This window comes from Netta rufina (assembly GCF_964035555.1).
Source record: "Netta rufina genome assembly, chromosome: 16".
NCBI classification, from domain to species: Eukaryota; Metazoa; Chordata; class Aves; order Anseriformes; family Anatidae; genus Netta; species Netta rufina.
In genome coordinates, this window is record NC_140140.1 from 14,354,059 (window position 1) to 14,367,653 (window position 13,595).

At 52.4% G+C, this 13,595-nt stretch overlaps 1 protein-coding gene across 1 annotated transcript in view; it reads right to left on the reverse strand.

The window, feature by feature from the left end:
- NKAIN4 (sodium/potassium transporting ATPase interacting 4) overlaps window positions 1-12,222 on the reverse strand; it is a 47,117-nt gene extending 34,895 nt beyond the window's left edge. Inside the window, exon 1 of the mRNA XM_084296496.1 lies at window positions 12,045-12,222. Within this exon, the coding sequence (XP_084152622.1) occupies window positions 12,045-12,098 (54 nt within the window). The 5' untranslated portion in view covers window positions 12,099-12,222. The remainder of the gene's footprint in view (window positions 1-12,044) is intronic.
- Window positions 12,223-13,595: the final 1,373 nt, after the last annotated feature.

Consider the following 13,595-nt stretch of genomic DNA (forward strand, 5'->3'; position numbering starts at 1 on the left):
ACGGGAGCGAGTCCTCGATTTATTATCATTTCCTCCTCGTCCTCCTTAACGCAGCTCCTGCCAGGATGAGTTTGCTGGGGGAAAGCGGACTGAAACCAGGCCTTTCAGCTAAATAGGACTGGGGGGAATTTTGCTCTTGGGGGAGGGGGCGGATGGGCCTCATTAGGAAGGGAAAATGTGCAACGCGGGGCTTTCGCCACCCGCTGCCCGGCCTCCCAATTAGGGCGGCTGAGACAAGAGCGGCGTTCTTCCGTGGGGCCGTTTGTGCAGCGTCACTCGGCCATGGTTTATCTTACCAGCATAATTTCTCTTGTCTGTTGTGCTACCCGATTTGTTTGGATTTTTTGCAGTCTCCGTGTTATCGGGGGCGTCTTTTGGTCCCCCACCAGCCCGCTCCCCAATTAAGCATCCAGGAGCATCCCTCAACCGCCAGGCCCCTCCTCGGCTGCGCTCCTCGCACGATGTTCTCCTACCCTCCCCTGCTGACTTGAGCTCATGGTTTATTCAACAGCAGAGCTGAATTTCTCTTTTCCCTCTCTCTCTCTCTCTTTTTTTTTTTTTTCTCTCCCTCTCCTTTTCAACAAGCCCGCTCAATAGATGCCACTTTGGCAGCTCGCTTCTTTTGCAGCAAGTCTCGGCCGTGCCGGTTTGGTGACCTTGCCGGGGTGGCAGCTCTGAAGTAGGGCACCCGTGAGCACTTCTGCCTCCTCCAGCCCTGAAAGGGGACAAAGACTTGCCCTCTATTAACATCTCTTACAAAAGCTCTGTCCACACGTGGCCCTGCCTCCCTGCTGCGGGTATCGCTCCCCGTGGGGGACGGAGCTGGTTCCTCGTCCCAGGAGCAGCAGCGTCTCTGGCTTGTCTCCGCTGCAAACTTTCCGATCGCCTCGCTCACGTGCTTTCACCTTCTTGCTTGCAGAGGTCTGCCTGCACGGATTAGCTAAAATAGAAGAGTGCTAATCCACATTATGGAAATTCAAATCCTCGTCGCTACATTAGGTTGTTTCAGGGAAGTTTAATCTGGCAGGGCTCCGAGGAGAAATCAGCTAATTTAAGAGGTAACAGCACCCATGCATCCCCTCTCCTACCAGCGTGCAAACACCACTGGGGTAAAAAACAGCATTATCCTCCTTAATGTAGCACCTCAGGATTATCACAGTTTCTGACGTGGTCCAACAAAATCCCATTGAGCTGAATGAGGGACTTGCTGCTGCGTTCCCGTTCCCACTTGGTCTGCCAGCGCTGTTTTTCCAGGATTTCTGCTAGAAAATCCATGTAGTATGTCACCACCCAACACCGGGGCTCTGTCTGAAATGCCCTTTGTGGGTGAGTGCCCAAAATGAGTGAGGAACTTCCCGCGGCCCTGGGAGCCACCACGAGGGAAAAACTTGGCAGACGTGAAACCTGGGTTACGTCTCACGCTAGGAAAGCATCCTCTGGCAGGGCGATCTGCAAAACGAGGTTACTGCCCCTCCGCCTCCTGTCACCATGAGCTGCTTCAGAAATTCATCGCACTTTAAATGATTCACTCCAGTAGCCATTCAGCCCCAGTTCATAGATTGCAGAGCCTTTATTACGCAGCCATATATTTAGCGCTGGAATAGTTCTCAGCAGTTGTAACGGCCCTGTCATCTGAGGCATAAAACAAAGAGCCATTATTCATCAGAGGAGAGACACAGGCTTTGTTGTCTGAAGCCATGGCAGAGTTTTTCTATCCCCCTATCTGTTCTTTCAGGCTGTCACACAACCCAGTTTTAAACTAGTTCAGTGGCAGCCCTGGAAGTTCGAGTGCTCCTGTAACTTCTCCTAGCCAACTTCACAGCTAATGTTTTAATCTGGCAGCACAACTGATCCTGAGCACCCAAAATATACGGCTGGTGACTTAAAAGCAGCAAAGTTCGCCTTCCCAGAACAGCTTGAGGTAGATGGTAGCCTCTGGCTAGGTAGGGAATAAAAACCACATTGGTTTATTTAAAGATATGAGCATGCATGGCTCACAAGGATGGATGAGCATGTAGTTTGTGCACTGTTTATATCCAGAAGATCTGGGTTTGGGCTCTGATGGCAGAGATTTGTGGGGACTGGAGGACCCAAGAGTATTACAAGGTGTGTGTGTGCCAGGTCCTGCAGGACCCTGCAGCCCACCAGCCCTCCCATGCAGCATCGTGGTGTCCCTGGGTATATGTCCAGCATGGAGGTGGAGGAACCAGCCCGGTTCTCAGGATCTAGACACCTCAGTGATGGATGTACTCAGCAAGAGCCTCCCACTGCCCTGCCTAGCACCTCTGGGAAGAGCAGTCACATTTGGGGCCAGAAGACCTCTTCTACTGTGAGCTTCTGTGGTGCAATAGAGCCCGTGAAAGGCAAACGAAGCAGCACCATTCCCAGAACCAACTGCCAGCACTTTCTCCTCAGGCTTCTGAGAGCAGCTGAGAACCTGCACAAACACAGAGCAAAGAGCACACAGAAAAGACCCGTCTGAGAAGGTGCTGTGCACAGGCTCTCCCCAGCTGTGTGCATGGCGAGGCAGCCCCATCCTTCCTTTGAATCTTTCCTCTCCAAATAATGAGATGGGAAACTCGAAGACCCAGAATCCTGAAAAGTGGCACAGATTTGCCCTTTCCCAGCTTTGTAATTAGTTTTAAGGCTGGCAATGCCATCTCCAACCCCCCATGCTCATTTTTCTCCGTGTTCTCACAAAGCAGAGGGCACAAAACGGACCCACCACGAGATCCTGCTACACTCCCCCAGCACCCGAACAGCCAGCAGCCTCCTAGCCTAATTAGCCAAAATGTATTCTGCACATATTTAGCATTTCTGAGTAATTAGGATAATCAGATTTCTCCCCTAATTCTGTACGTATACAATCTAAGCAGGTGTATGGCTGTTCCCACAATGAGCCCACAAAAAGCGCGTTGTCTGCTGGAGGTGCGGATGCCAGCCGCCTGTCAGAGCCCGTTCTCGTCTCGCACACGGAAATCTGCTGCTGATGGATTACCAGGAGCCATGGGAAATTAGGAACTGGGTTTGATGTGGGTAAGAAGCCAGTAGTTCGGATATTTGCGCTATCTAAAAGCACAGAGCCTCCAAATCTGGCCAGAGACTTGGCCGCTCTTCTCGCAGTCCCCCAGGGGAGTGCCGTGAGAGCTGCTCCTCTGCCCTGCAGTCGAACCAGGGGTGTTTGGGGTTTCCCAGAACCCACGTTTTGGGTTCTGGGAAGTGCCACAGCCCACCCAAGGCCGAGGGCTCACATGTCAGTCCTTCTTGACAGGGTTAATCAGCTGCAAGACCATGCCCTTGCCTCTTTGGACCTGGCAGCTCATAAATACATACATATGAGCTCTGGTTCTTCCAGGACTGTAAGTACAGCTCACAGAGGCACTCCAGGCCAGCTCTGTCCTGTCCTGCTGAGGGTCACAGGGTCTTTGGTTCATGTCGAGTTTTTCTCCAGCCAGCTTCACGCAGTAATTCCCTCTGAGGAAGCAGGCAAAGGCTGGTTTGGTTTGGTTTGGTTTGGTTTGGTTTGGTTTGGTTTGGTTTGGTTTGGTTTGGTTTGGTTTGTGCGTCCATGACTGCGTCCATCTCTTTGGGATTTGGACTTCATGCCTTCACAAAAACGGGACAATTTCCAGCTTGATGTTGTGTCAAGGGTACAGAATCTTTGAAGAGGAGCAAGGAAGCTCTCAAGCCCCGTGGCATGGAGCGAGGAGCTGCTGAATATCTGCACCATGGCAGCAGTAACGGGAGGCCCTGCCACACATCCTCCACAGAAAAATCATCTCGCTGCTGAACTTGTAAAGATGTAGAAATAATGTCCAAACCTTGCAAGAATGAACAAAACCAAGCATGACCAGGGTTTGGCTTCCTCCTGATCTCCAGGTGGGGGAACCTTCTTGGTACTGGGAGTAAGAGCTGTTACCACAGAGATCGTTCTCTGGTGGAGCTGAGGACAGACAGTGACAAACTGTTAATTGTGGTGAGGCTGTTTATCCGAGATGGATGAACACACCCTACAGAGCTCCATGCAAGGTTACACTCCATATTTTATAAGTTCTGTGTGGGTAATAAAATACTCCGTCCCCTCCGTCAGTGTCCTCTATCTCACCTTCCCTGTTCAGCTGAGACGCTGCTTACAGATGAACTGTCTCAGAGAACAGCACTTGGAAAATATAATTCAGCACCAGGCACTGTAATGGGCCCAAGGCTGCTGTCAGGGTCACCAGGGACAAGGGACAGGTCCCTGTTGCCCAAAAAGGGGTCACAGGAGGCAGTGTCCCAGGCTTTGTGTATTCACTGTAGTTGTGTATTGATCTGAGCACCGTGATTCATTTTTTATCAAGTATACTTAGCTTCTGAGGAGAACTTGAACCAAACTTTCCTCAGTGGTATTCAATTCCTCTGCAAACCGGCATCTGTGTGCCTGCAGAAAGAAATAGGACGATGCTCCTGGTTTGCTAGAGCTTTGAGCACTGCATCAAAGAGCCAGAGAAGAAAATTTCCAGAAGAAAGTGGATGTTTTGCTGGCCTGGGAGAGCAGGGTGCAGGCGGGCAGCTCAGCGCCGCGCTGAGAGGTGTCGAAGGAGGCTGGCACAGCGACTCCTGACGCCTGCCTCCTTCACGCAGGTGACGAAGGCAAGCTGTTGTCTTGATTCCCACAGTATATTTTCATTAAGCTGTGGCAGATGGCAGCGGAGGTCACTGCTTCCACACCGTCAGCCTTTCAGCCGAAAGGTGTCAGGGAATCTGACACCTCAATTACCAAAGCGAGACTCATCCGCACAGCAGCCGGGAGGAAGGAGGAAGGGGGATTAGAGGAGCTTCTCTCCTCATTTCCACAAATCCGCACCTTTGAGAGAAAATCTGGGATGCGAGCTTCCCCGATAAACAACATATCTGTGTCGAACGTCCTGCCACAGGAGCAGCTGTGCTGAGAACCAGCCGCAGACAGGAGGAAAATGGCAATTAAATCCGTGCGGAAATGAGACCAGAAAGCATCCCTTGGAAAAGACCGCGATGTTAATGAGCTGCAGGGAAGTCAGGAGACGATCCACAGACCTTCCCTCAGCAGAGAGCTGCCGCTCGCTCCTCTCCAGGCTGCGAAACTTGGAACACGAAGCGAAATAAAACTTCTGTCCCAGCAAGGAGCCAGAGGACATCACCACCAGCTTCGGTGTGATCCACACAGAAATCAGTTCTGCAAGAAGCAGCAGCCCTGCTGAAACCCCAGCTCAACGGGTTTTTGGTGATTTCAGTTTTTCTCATCCCTACTGCTAATAACCACTTTCCTGTTATTACTTTACTAGTGCTGCTTCGCTTCTTTTTACTGCTGTTAATCCTTGCTTTTGTAACCATTGCTGCTATCCCCAACAAGAAGAAGATGAAATAAGATTGTGACCCTTACCACAGCTCCATAAACAAGCCAAGCAGGAGCCGTTTATTCTTATTTTGAGATCTCGTGAACTTTAAGAGCCATAATATGATTTTTGAAGGACTATAAAATATCTCAGATTGGCAGTTCTACTGGGTGTTATTCACCGAGTTTCCTTCAACAACAAATAGACCAAAAAGCAGTGTCCTATAAACAGGTAACAAATCAACCCAACGAGCCAGTGCACTGCAGCAACCCCAAAGCCTGTGCTTTCTTTTTGAGAAGTTCTCCCCTTAAGCCCCAGTCCTTAGGAAGTACATCGGAGCTCCCAACGTGATGACATCAGAGATGTTTGGAAGATGAAAATATTCAGACCTCAAAATTCCGATAAAAAACACCAAAACCAAAACTTCTTCTTGGTGAGACTTCTCAATTTTTTTTTTGACAGAAGCTTGAAAACACTTCTGAAAAGTTCAAAACAGCTGGGGTTTGGCACAATAAAACTCCCATCATCTTCAGCAAACATTGCTAAATGCCAGAGTATTTGCAAGAAATGTCCTTTTTCTTTTTTTTCTTTTTTTTTTCTTTTTTTTTTTTTTAAAAAAAAACAAAGACAAAAACAAAAAACTTGTGTTTTAGATATGGGGAATGGAAAAAGAATGCACTGCCTTTGACACACACAAAAAAAGTTTCCACTTTGTTGAAAATGTTCTTCCTACCAAGTCTCAACACAGACACAACCAATGCAGCCAGGTCTGCTCACCACATTTGCTCCAGCCCAGGAGGAATGGGGACAAAGGGAACCCCACAACCATAGGGACGTTAAATCATAAATTATCTCTGCTTTTTAATAACAAGGAAAGGTCTGGTTCTACCGACCTCAAACCCAACGCTTTGTTAATGGGAGAAGGGAAAGCTCCAGCTGGGGCACTCAGACCTCGCGAAATCATATGCGTTTTCTTAAGTGCTCAGAAAGCGATAGGCTATTCCAGGGTTTTCCTGGAGGAAAAGCCATCACAATCTGGCCTTTGTTATCCAGCTTATTCTCCAAGAGTTCCTACTGGAGGGCCCCTGGAGCAGATTCTTGGAAGGGCTCCATCCTGCACCCCGGCCAAAACGAGCCGCGTTTCCGTATATTATTAGCACACAATGGAGCAACGTCAGCTCCGCGCTGGGAAGGGCCCCTGGCAGGCGCAGCTCTCCCGGCCCCTCAGCCCCACACCAGGCAGGGGAGAGGCTCCCTTTTGGGGGAAAACCAGCTCCTTTGCTTCTTGCGTGGCCCCGGGGCTCGGGGAGAGAAAAAAGGGGAGGCAAAACCACAGAGCGTGGTCGGGCAAATGCAGCGCACCAGCCGAAATAAAGCCCTGGGGGTCCGAGAAGAGTTGACCAGCACCAGCCCTGCCCTCAGCTGCTTTTTGGCTTGGTCTTTGCCAAATGTCAGTCCTGGTCTGAAAGTGCTAGATGGGTTTGGATAGAGGGCACAGAGCAACTTGGCTCCCGTGAGTCACGTGCAGGCTGTGCCACCGCGATGGGGAACACGGGCACGGGCTGCCTCAAACACCCTGCGTGTACCCCAAACCCCTCTCGCCTTGTGCTGCTTTTGGGCTCAGACCGCTGTGCTGAACCATTACGGACTCCAGTTGTTCAGGAAAAAGAAAAAAAAAAAGATCTCCGCATGCAAAAATTCAACTTTTTGTAAGAAAAGCCCCACAACTCCAAAATTAAAAATGTTCGCCAGCACAGCAAGCCTTTGCCAGCACATTTTTGATTTTTTGCCAAAATATTCTGGCCAAAACTTTGGAGAAAAACTCGGAATTGTCTATGGAAAGCAGATACTTCTCATGAAAATATTCATTTAGTCAAATCCCCAGGTTTCTACTGAAAGTCAGCATCAGTGGAAAATGCTGACGAGCTCTATTATTGGCACAGCTTTAATTTTCCTTTGTCTGGAACAGACACGGAGAAGACAGCATCTGTCAAATATAGCCTTAGACTTATGTTATTATTTAGCCCGGAGTATTGTTCAAGGACTTCAGGAAAGGATCGAGCCATCACGGTGTTGGGTGCTGTGCGTATGCACAAAAGACAGTCCCTTCTCCAGCGGGATTGCAATCTAAGCACAAAACCTGGAGAAGAGAAACAGCTGGGGAGAGCGCGAGGCAATTTTGGAGTGGGCCTGATCAGCATGATGAGCAAAGGGACACCGTGCTTCCCTCTGCACCTGCTCTCGCCTTCAGTGCTTTGTGCTCAGCCGTGCCACAGCTGCCCGGGCTCAGGGCTCCCCCAGGAGATGCATCCAACTGCCCCGGCTCCGGAGGCAGCTGAAGGAGGGGGAGAGATGGGCCTTGCTTTCCCCACCCTGCCTCCCGTTCAAAATCTCCCTGGGATGGAGAGAAAACCACCTCCGCAGCCCCAAAATGCCAACACCGCCATCCCGCTTGCCTCTTGGAGAGGAAAACACTCTGCCAACCTCCCTCCTGCAGACCCAGGGGCACTGACCAGCTTGAATCCACCCATTTTAACTCATTTTTTTTCTTTTTTCCCCCAAATCCTGCCTTCCCAGACGCTCTGTGCAACCCCACGTGCCCATTTTCTCCCCTTTTGCCCCGACCCCTCGCGTGCTCTCCATCGCCTCGCATCTCGACCAAGCCGCCACGACCGCTCCAGTTACGAGGGAGCAGCTAGGGAAGGATCTGTGCTGGTTCCAAATACTTTCCAGCACTGGTCACCCCCTTCTGCAAGAGATTAAAAAGGCATTGCCGAGAAGGGAGCGAGGGAGAAGGAGCAGAAGAAAATAAATAAATAAAGGTATATAGTTACTTTTGGTTAGTCTCAATCTGCAGGCCCGTCCCAGGGCGCCGTGTTCTGCGCTCATTTGAAGTGTTAGTCACTTTTTCCATTAGAAGCTCTTATTCTAGGGGGATTTATAATGTATCTGTAAAATTGTCTCCAGGCTTTGCTTGGCATCTGAGCTCTCAATCCATGGACAGAATGTAAAGAAACTGCAGTTGTTTGATTTATTGGGACAGGGCATGGGGAGGGAGGGAATTTTTCCATGCTCAGCTTGGTGGAAATAAATTCACGTAGTGCCTTCAGCACACGATCGCTTAGTACTCTAGAAAACACTCTGTTTGGGTGCAATCTCAGGCTGTCGGGGAGGAAAGAAGCAAATCAAGGATTTTTTTTTAAATATTTCGCTGCCTGAGCCCCAGCTGTGGTTCCTCACCGTGACCCAGGCTGCAGCCCCGTGGCCCTGCTGGCTGCGAACCACGTGGACGCCTGCCCTTGACAAGCCCTTTCCAACCCTAATTTCTACGAGGGATATTCCTGAACCCCCGTAGAGGATCCCTTGCAGGATCCGGGTGCTGCTCTGCTCATGGGGAGGCCTGCAGTCTCTTTTCAGCCTTGCCTGGGGCTTTCCCTGGGCAGGATTAGCGAGGGCGCGAAGGTGCTGAAGGCGCCGTTAGCACCTGGAGGAGAGGTGCTAGAACCAAGCGGTGACAAAACCCTTGGGTATTTCAACACCGGAGGAAATTAATAGGACAGAGCATCCCCCTGCAGGCCTGGCCAGCACGGCAATGGGGTCAGACACGTGTTTCTTGTTACCCTTTCACCACTGGGACTGGGGTGGGAGGCTGCAGCAGCTATTAACCTACTCCTCGAGCTCTGGGCTACCACAGCCCTGCACCTCGCTCGTGGCCCTCCTCTGTGCTGGGGCTGAGGACAAACCCCTCTATGGGGTGGCCCCAATTTAGCTGCTCACCCCAACTTCTGCTGAAGACAGGGATGGACGGGGAAGAAGGGAGGGATTTGGGACAGCAACGCACAGCAGGACCCACGGGAAGGAGAGCCCCAACCTCCTCGTGGCCTCCCTCCAGCACAGACCAGCCAGGAGCGAGAGCCGAAGGTGGACGTTGCGAGGAAACAATAACCTAAAATTGGAACACGGCGAATTATTTATTCAAACTACAGCCTCGCCTCTCCCCCTCTTGATTAGCAAACCGCTGGGGAGCCAGCCCTGATTTTCTGCAGCCGGCCGCGTTCGGCTCCGCTCGCCTCTGCCGCGAGCGCTCAGCCCGTGGGGGGCTGAGGATCTCGTTGGTATTCGTGCTGTGTAGCAGCTCCTTGAATTCACAAGTTGTTCTGCTCTGCCACGGGATCACAAACTTTTTTGTTTGGGGAGCGCACACAGCAGCGATTAATATGTTTTCTGCTTTTGGCTTTTTTTGTTGTTGTTTCTTTTTCCCCAGGGAAACATTGAAACTGCAGTTTGCAAACACTTCCCCCCACACCAACTCAGCGACTTGCACCTCATAATAAAACAAACTGCAAAAAAAACCACATCGCAAGCCAATTCTGTTTCATTTTTGGGGCAGGGGGTGTTATTTCATGTTTCCATTCATTGTTTACAAAAAGCCCCTGTGAAGCCTGGAGGAACTGACATGAGAATATGTAAAGAAACCCAAGGCTGTGCTGCAGAACTGAAGTGGGAAATGCCACAGCTGCAGTGCTCTGCCTGTTCAAGTTAGAGGCAAAACCTCCACTGCCCACAGAGGAGCCAGGGTTTCACCCCGGGGACTTCGGCACTGGGAGGCACAGAGCTTGGCAACACGCAGGAAAGACTGTGAAGGGTTCAAAGTATCAAATGAAGCAGAGCAGAGACACGAGAGGAACAAAGGAAGTTCACGTCGTTATAATTTATTGATGATCTTGGCCTGATTGCTTCAGTGTTTTGTCTCAGCAGAGCCCACTCCAAGCAGCAGTGAGTCCTGCAGGTCACTTGGCCGTAGTGATGTGGAAATGATGCGAAGTCTTACGGACAAGCATCACTTAAAATAAAATTAATAATAATAAAAAAAAGCACCAGGCTGGACCTCACCCTCACCCAAGCACTTGCTGGGAACCAGCCAGGATCTCCTGACCTCACCCCCATCGGAGCGGAGCTCCAGGAATTCCCTCCCCATAGTTCACATTTTTCCAGCTCTACCAATTCACCCCGCGAGTGCCATGGGAAATCGCCACGGCCGAGGCATCCAAACTTGCTTAAGAATGAGCCAAACTGATTCTTTTCTTCCAGGAGGAGGGTCTTAAGGAAAATAAAATGCTGGGGGTTCTTTGTCCCCGTATCTTGGATACGAAAAAACTCCCACGCTTGTCAGGAATAAGAACAGCACCAGCAGCCCGTGGCTTTTTTCTTTTTCATTTTTTTTCCCTCCGGTGTATGCGAGTGTGTGCCTTAAAGTGGGATGGCATGGTGATGGGGTTCAGAGACAGTCAGGGTGGAGATGCCAATTTCTAACGTAATACAGGGCACAGCTTCTTTCTTCTGTGATCACGGGTGAGAAATCAAAAGAAATAATCCAGGAGACTAAATACACTCCCCGGCCATTCAAGCCGCTCATAAATATGCCGAGGGAGGCGCTTTGTGCGAAAAACTTCTATTCTGCGTTTTGTTTAACTCTGAGTCAAATCTTCCATCCACATCTTGCGATTGTGCTGCTCACAGTTCACGGGGGTATTCCTACTCTGCTCCCCTCTCATTTAGGGCAGAAAACTAGCAGGTTCCCATTTTTTCTCATGAGAGGCTCTCCCACCTTCAGCCAAGTGCCTGCTCGCTGCCTCTTGGCAGAAAACAAGCTGCTGTAACAGCAAGCGACCCCAGCACAAAGAGTTTTAGCTGGATTCGCCCCTTGGCTCCAGCTCACTCTTCAACAACTTAGAAGAAAGATTGCCATTCCCTGCACACCCCTAGCACTCCAAAATCAAGCAAATTCAGGAGATCTACATGAAATTAAGTACAGGAACGCTGTCATTTCCTTTTTAATGCTGGAGGAGCCCTGGAGCCTTCAGCTATGGACAAGAAGGGTACCCTCAGGTCCAGGCGGGGTGCGCAGGGCTCGGCACAGCCAGACCTTTGTTTGCCACCGGCGTGTGCAGAGGGATGGGGACCCCTCAAGGGACACACCAGGCAGCTTATTCCTAAATAAATGGACATGGAAGCACGTCGGATATGAGCACACCACCGCGAGGCTGGCTGAAATAATTCCCTTTCAGCCTGCGCAGCCCCATCCCATGCAGGGTGATGTAGACCCAGTGGGTCTGGGCACGGCTTAAGTTTGCTTTGCCTTTGAGCATCGCCACCGAGCCCGCTGGGACGCCTGGGTTGTGTAGTTGGAGTCGATAAGCACAAACTTGTACATCGAGGAGTTAAAAAGCAAGCAGGCAAACAAACAAGCAACCAAACCCAAGGCAATCAAACCCAAAACAAGCAAACCCAGAGCAAGCAAACCCGAAGCGACAAGAACTCAAAGCAATCAAACCCGAAGCGACCGAACTCAAAGCAACCCAAAATCCAAAGCAACTAAATCCAGTGTAACCAAACCCAAAACAACCAAACCCAAAACAACCAAACCCAAAGCAACCACCAAGAAACCAACCGAACCCACGTTTCCCCGAGGTTTAAACACCAACAAGCTCCGCAGCGAGCCCCGGGCTGCCCCCACCGCCCCTTCCCCTGCCGACCCCGGGCACCGGGGGGCTTCGTCCCAACCTGGGGGGCTTCGTCCCAGCCCGACTGCCCCCTTCCCGGCCCGGGCAGCCCTCGGCACCCCCAAATTCGCTCCCGGCACGAAGGGGGAGGCTCGGCTGGGGCAGCCCCCGGAGCTCCGGCACTTACCAGCTGCAGAGCGCAGAGGAAAATCAGGGTGCAGCGCCCGGTGCAGCATCCCATGGTCCCCGAGCGCGGCCCCGGGGCAGGGACAGGGACAGAGGGAGAGGGACAGACGCACGGACAGGGACACGGGGACACAGGGACACGGGGACAGGGAGAGCCCCACCGCCGCCCTGCGGCTCCCCGCGCCCCCGCCCGCAGCACGGAGCGCAGCCGCCGCTGGCAGCCGGGCAGGGCGGGAGGGGAAGAGGAGGAGGGACGGACGGACGGGCGGACAGACGGACGGACAGACGGACGGAGGTCTCAGAGGCTGCCGGAGCCCCTCCAGGAGCCGGGGAGGCAGAGGGACCACTGCTTAAAAAGGGCGATTCCCCGTCGGAGGCTCCCGTCCCGCCGGGTGCCGGGGCTGGGACGCGCCCCCCGAGCCCCCTCCTTCGGCTGCTGCCGCCCCCCCCAAAGCCCTCCCCGGGGCTGAGCCCGGCAGCGCCGCGGCCCGGCAGCTCGCCGACCCCTTGCGAGTGCCCCCTGGATTTATTTGCATGATAATGATCATTTGCAGGGTCGCCCCGGTGGGGCAGCCCGCTGCACAGGGGTGCTCGGTGGGTGCTGGGGCAGGGGGGGTGCTGGGCAGGCTGTGCATGTAGGGCACGGAGCCTGTAGGGCGTCCTAGGAGATGGGAATCGGGATCTCTTCCCCCATTCCTACATGTTCTCCTCACCTTCTACCCCGTGCAGATGCTGGCTCGCTCACCCCAACATCATTAAGCCCCGAATTAAGCTAAAACGCAATGGTTCTTACCATAAACTTTGTCAGCTAAAGTGCACGGGGAAGACAAGCTCAGGCAGGGGGATAAGGCAAGGAATTCCTTAAAATGCACGTTTATGGGCATTTAAAGTCAGGTTTGTGCACGAATCCCACCTGGCTGCTTGCAGAAGTGCTCAGGGGAGCACCTCCTGCGTGGAGAGCTTCCCCGGGGACATCCCAGCCCCACGTGCAGACAAGCAGGGCAGGCTGCTTCAGCTTCAAACAGCAAAGCCACAAGCACCCAGCCACCTCCTTCACCCTCTGAGCCCTCCCTGCTGCCTCCTGCCCAGAAGGAGGAGTGGGACCAGGAGGCACAGGCTCGTGTCACCTCCTGCCAGGGGCTCCTGGCCAGCCCCAGGAGCAGGGCGCACACACACTTGTGCTGGGAGCGGGACCTGCTTAGTGCTAAGCTCCAGCACAGCAGGATAAGAAGCTTTGGGGGAGACTCATCTGATGACGACGTGCTCTCTTGGCAGCCTCCAGCGACTTCAGCGGCTGTGGGGTGAAGTTTGTTCTGCCACTGCTTTTTTTTCCTCGGACACAAGACCGGGGTTTGCTCCTGCCGCCGAGCAGAGCGTGACTTTGGTACCAGGAGGGATCAGCTCCACGTCCCTCTGAACAAACACCAGGCTGCTGCTTGCAGTGGTGGGAGAAGGAGACAGCAGCTGAGATGACAAAGGCTCTATCATCTGGCTGGAGGGAAGCGCTGCTTGATTATCACAGAGAGCCCCAGGGTTAGTCCTGAGGCATTGT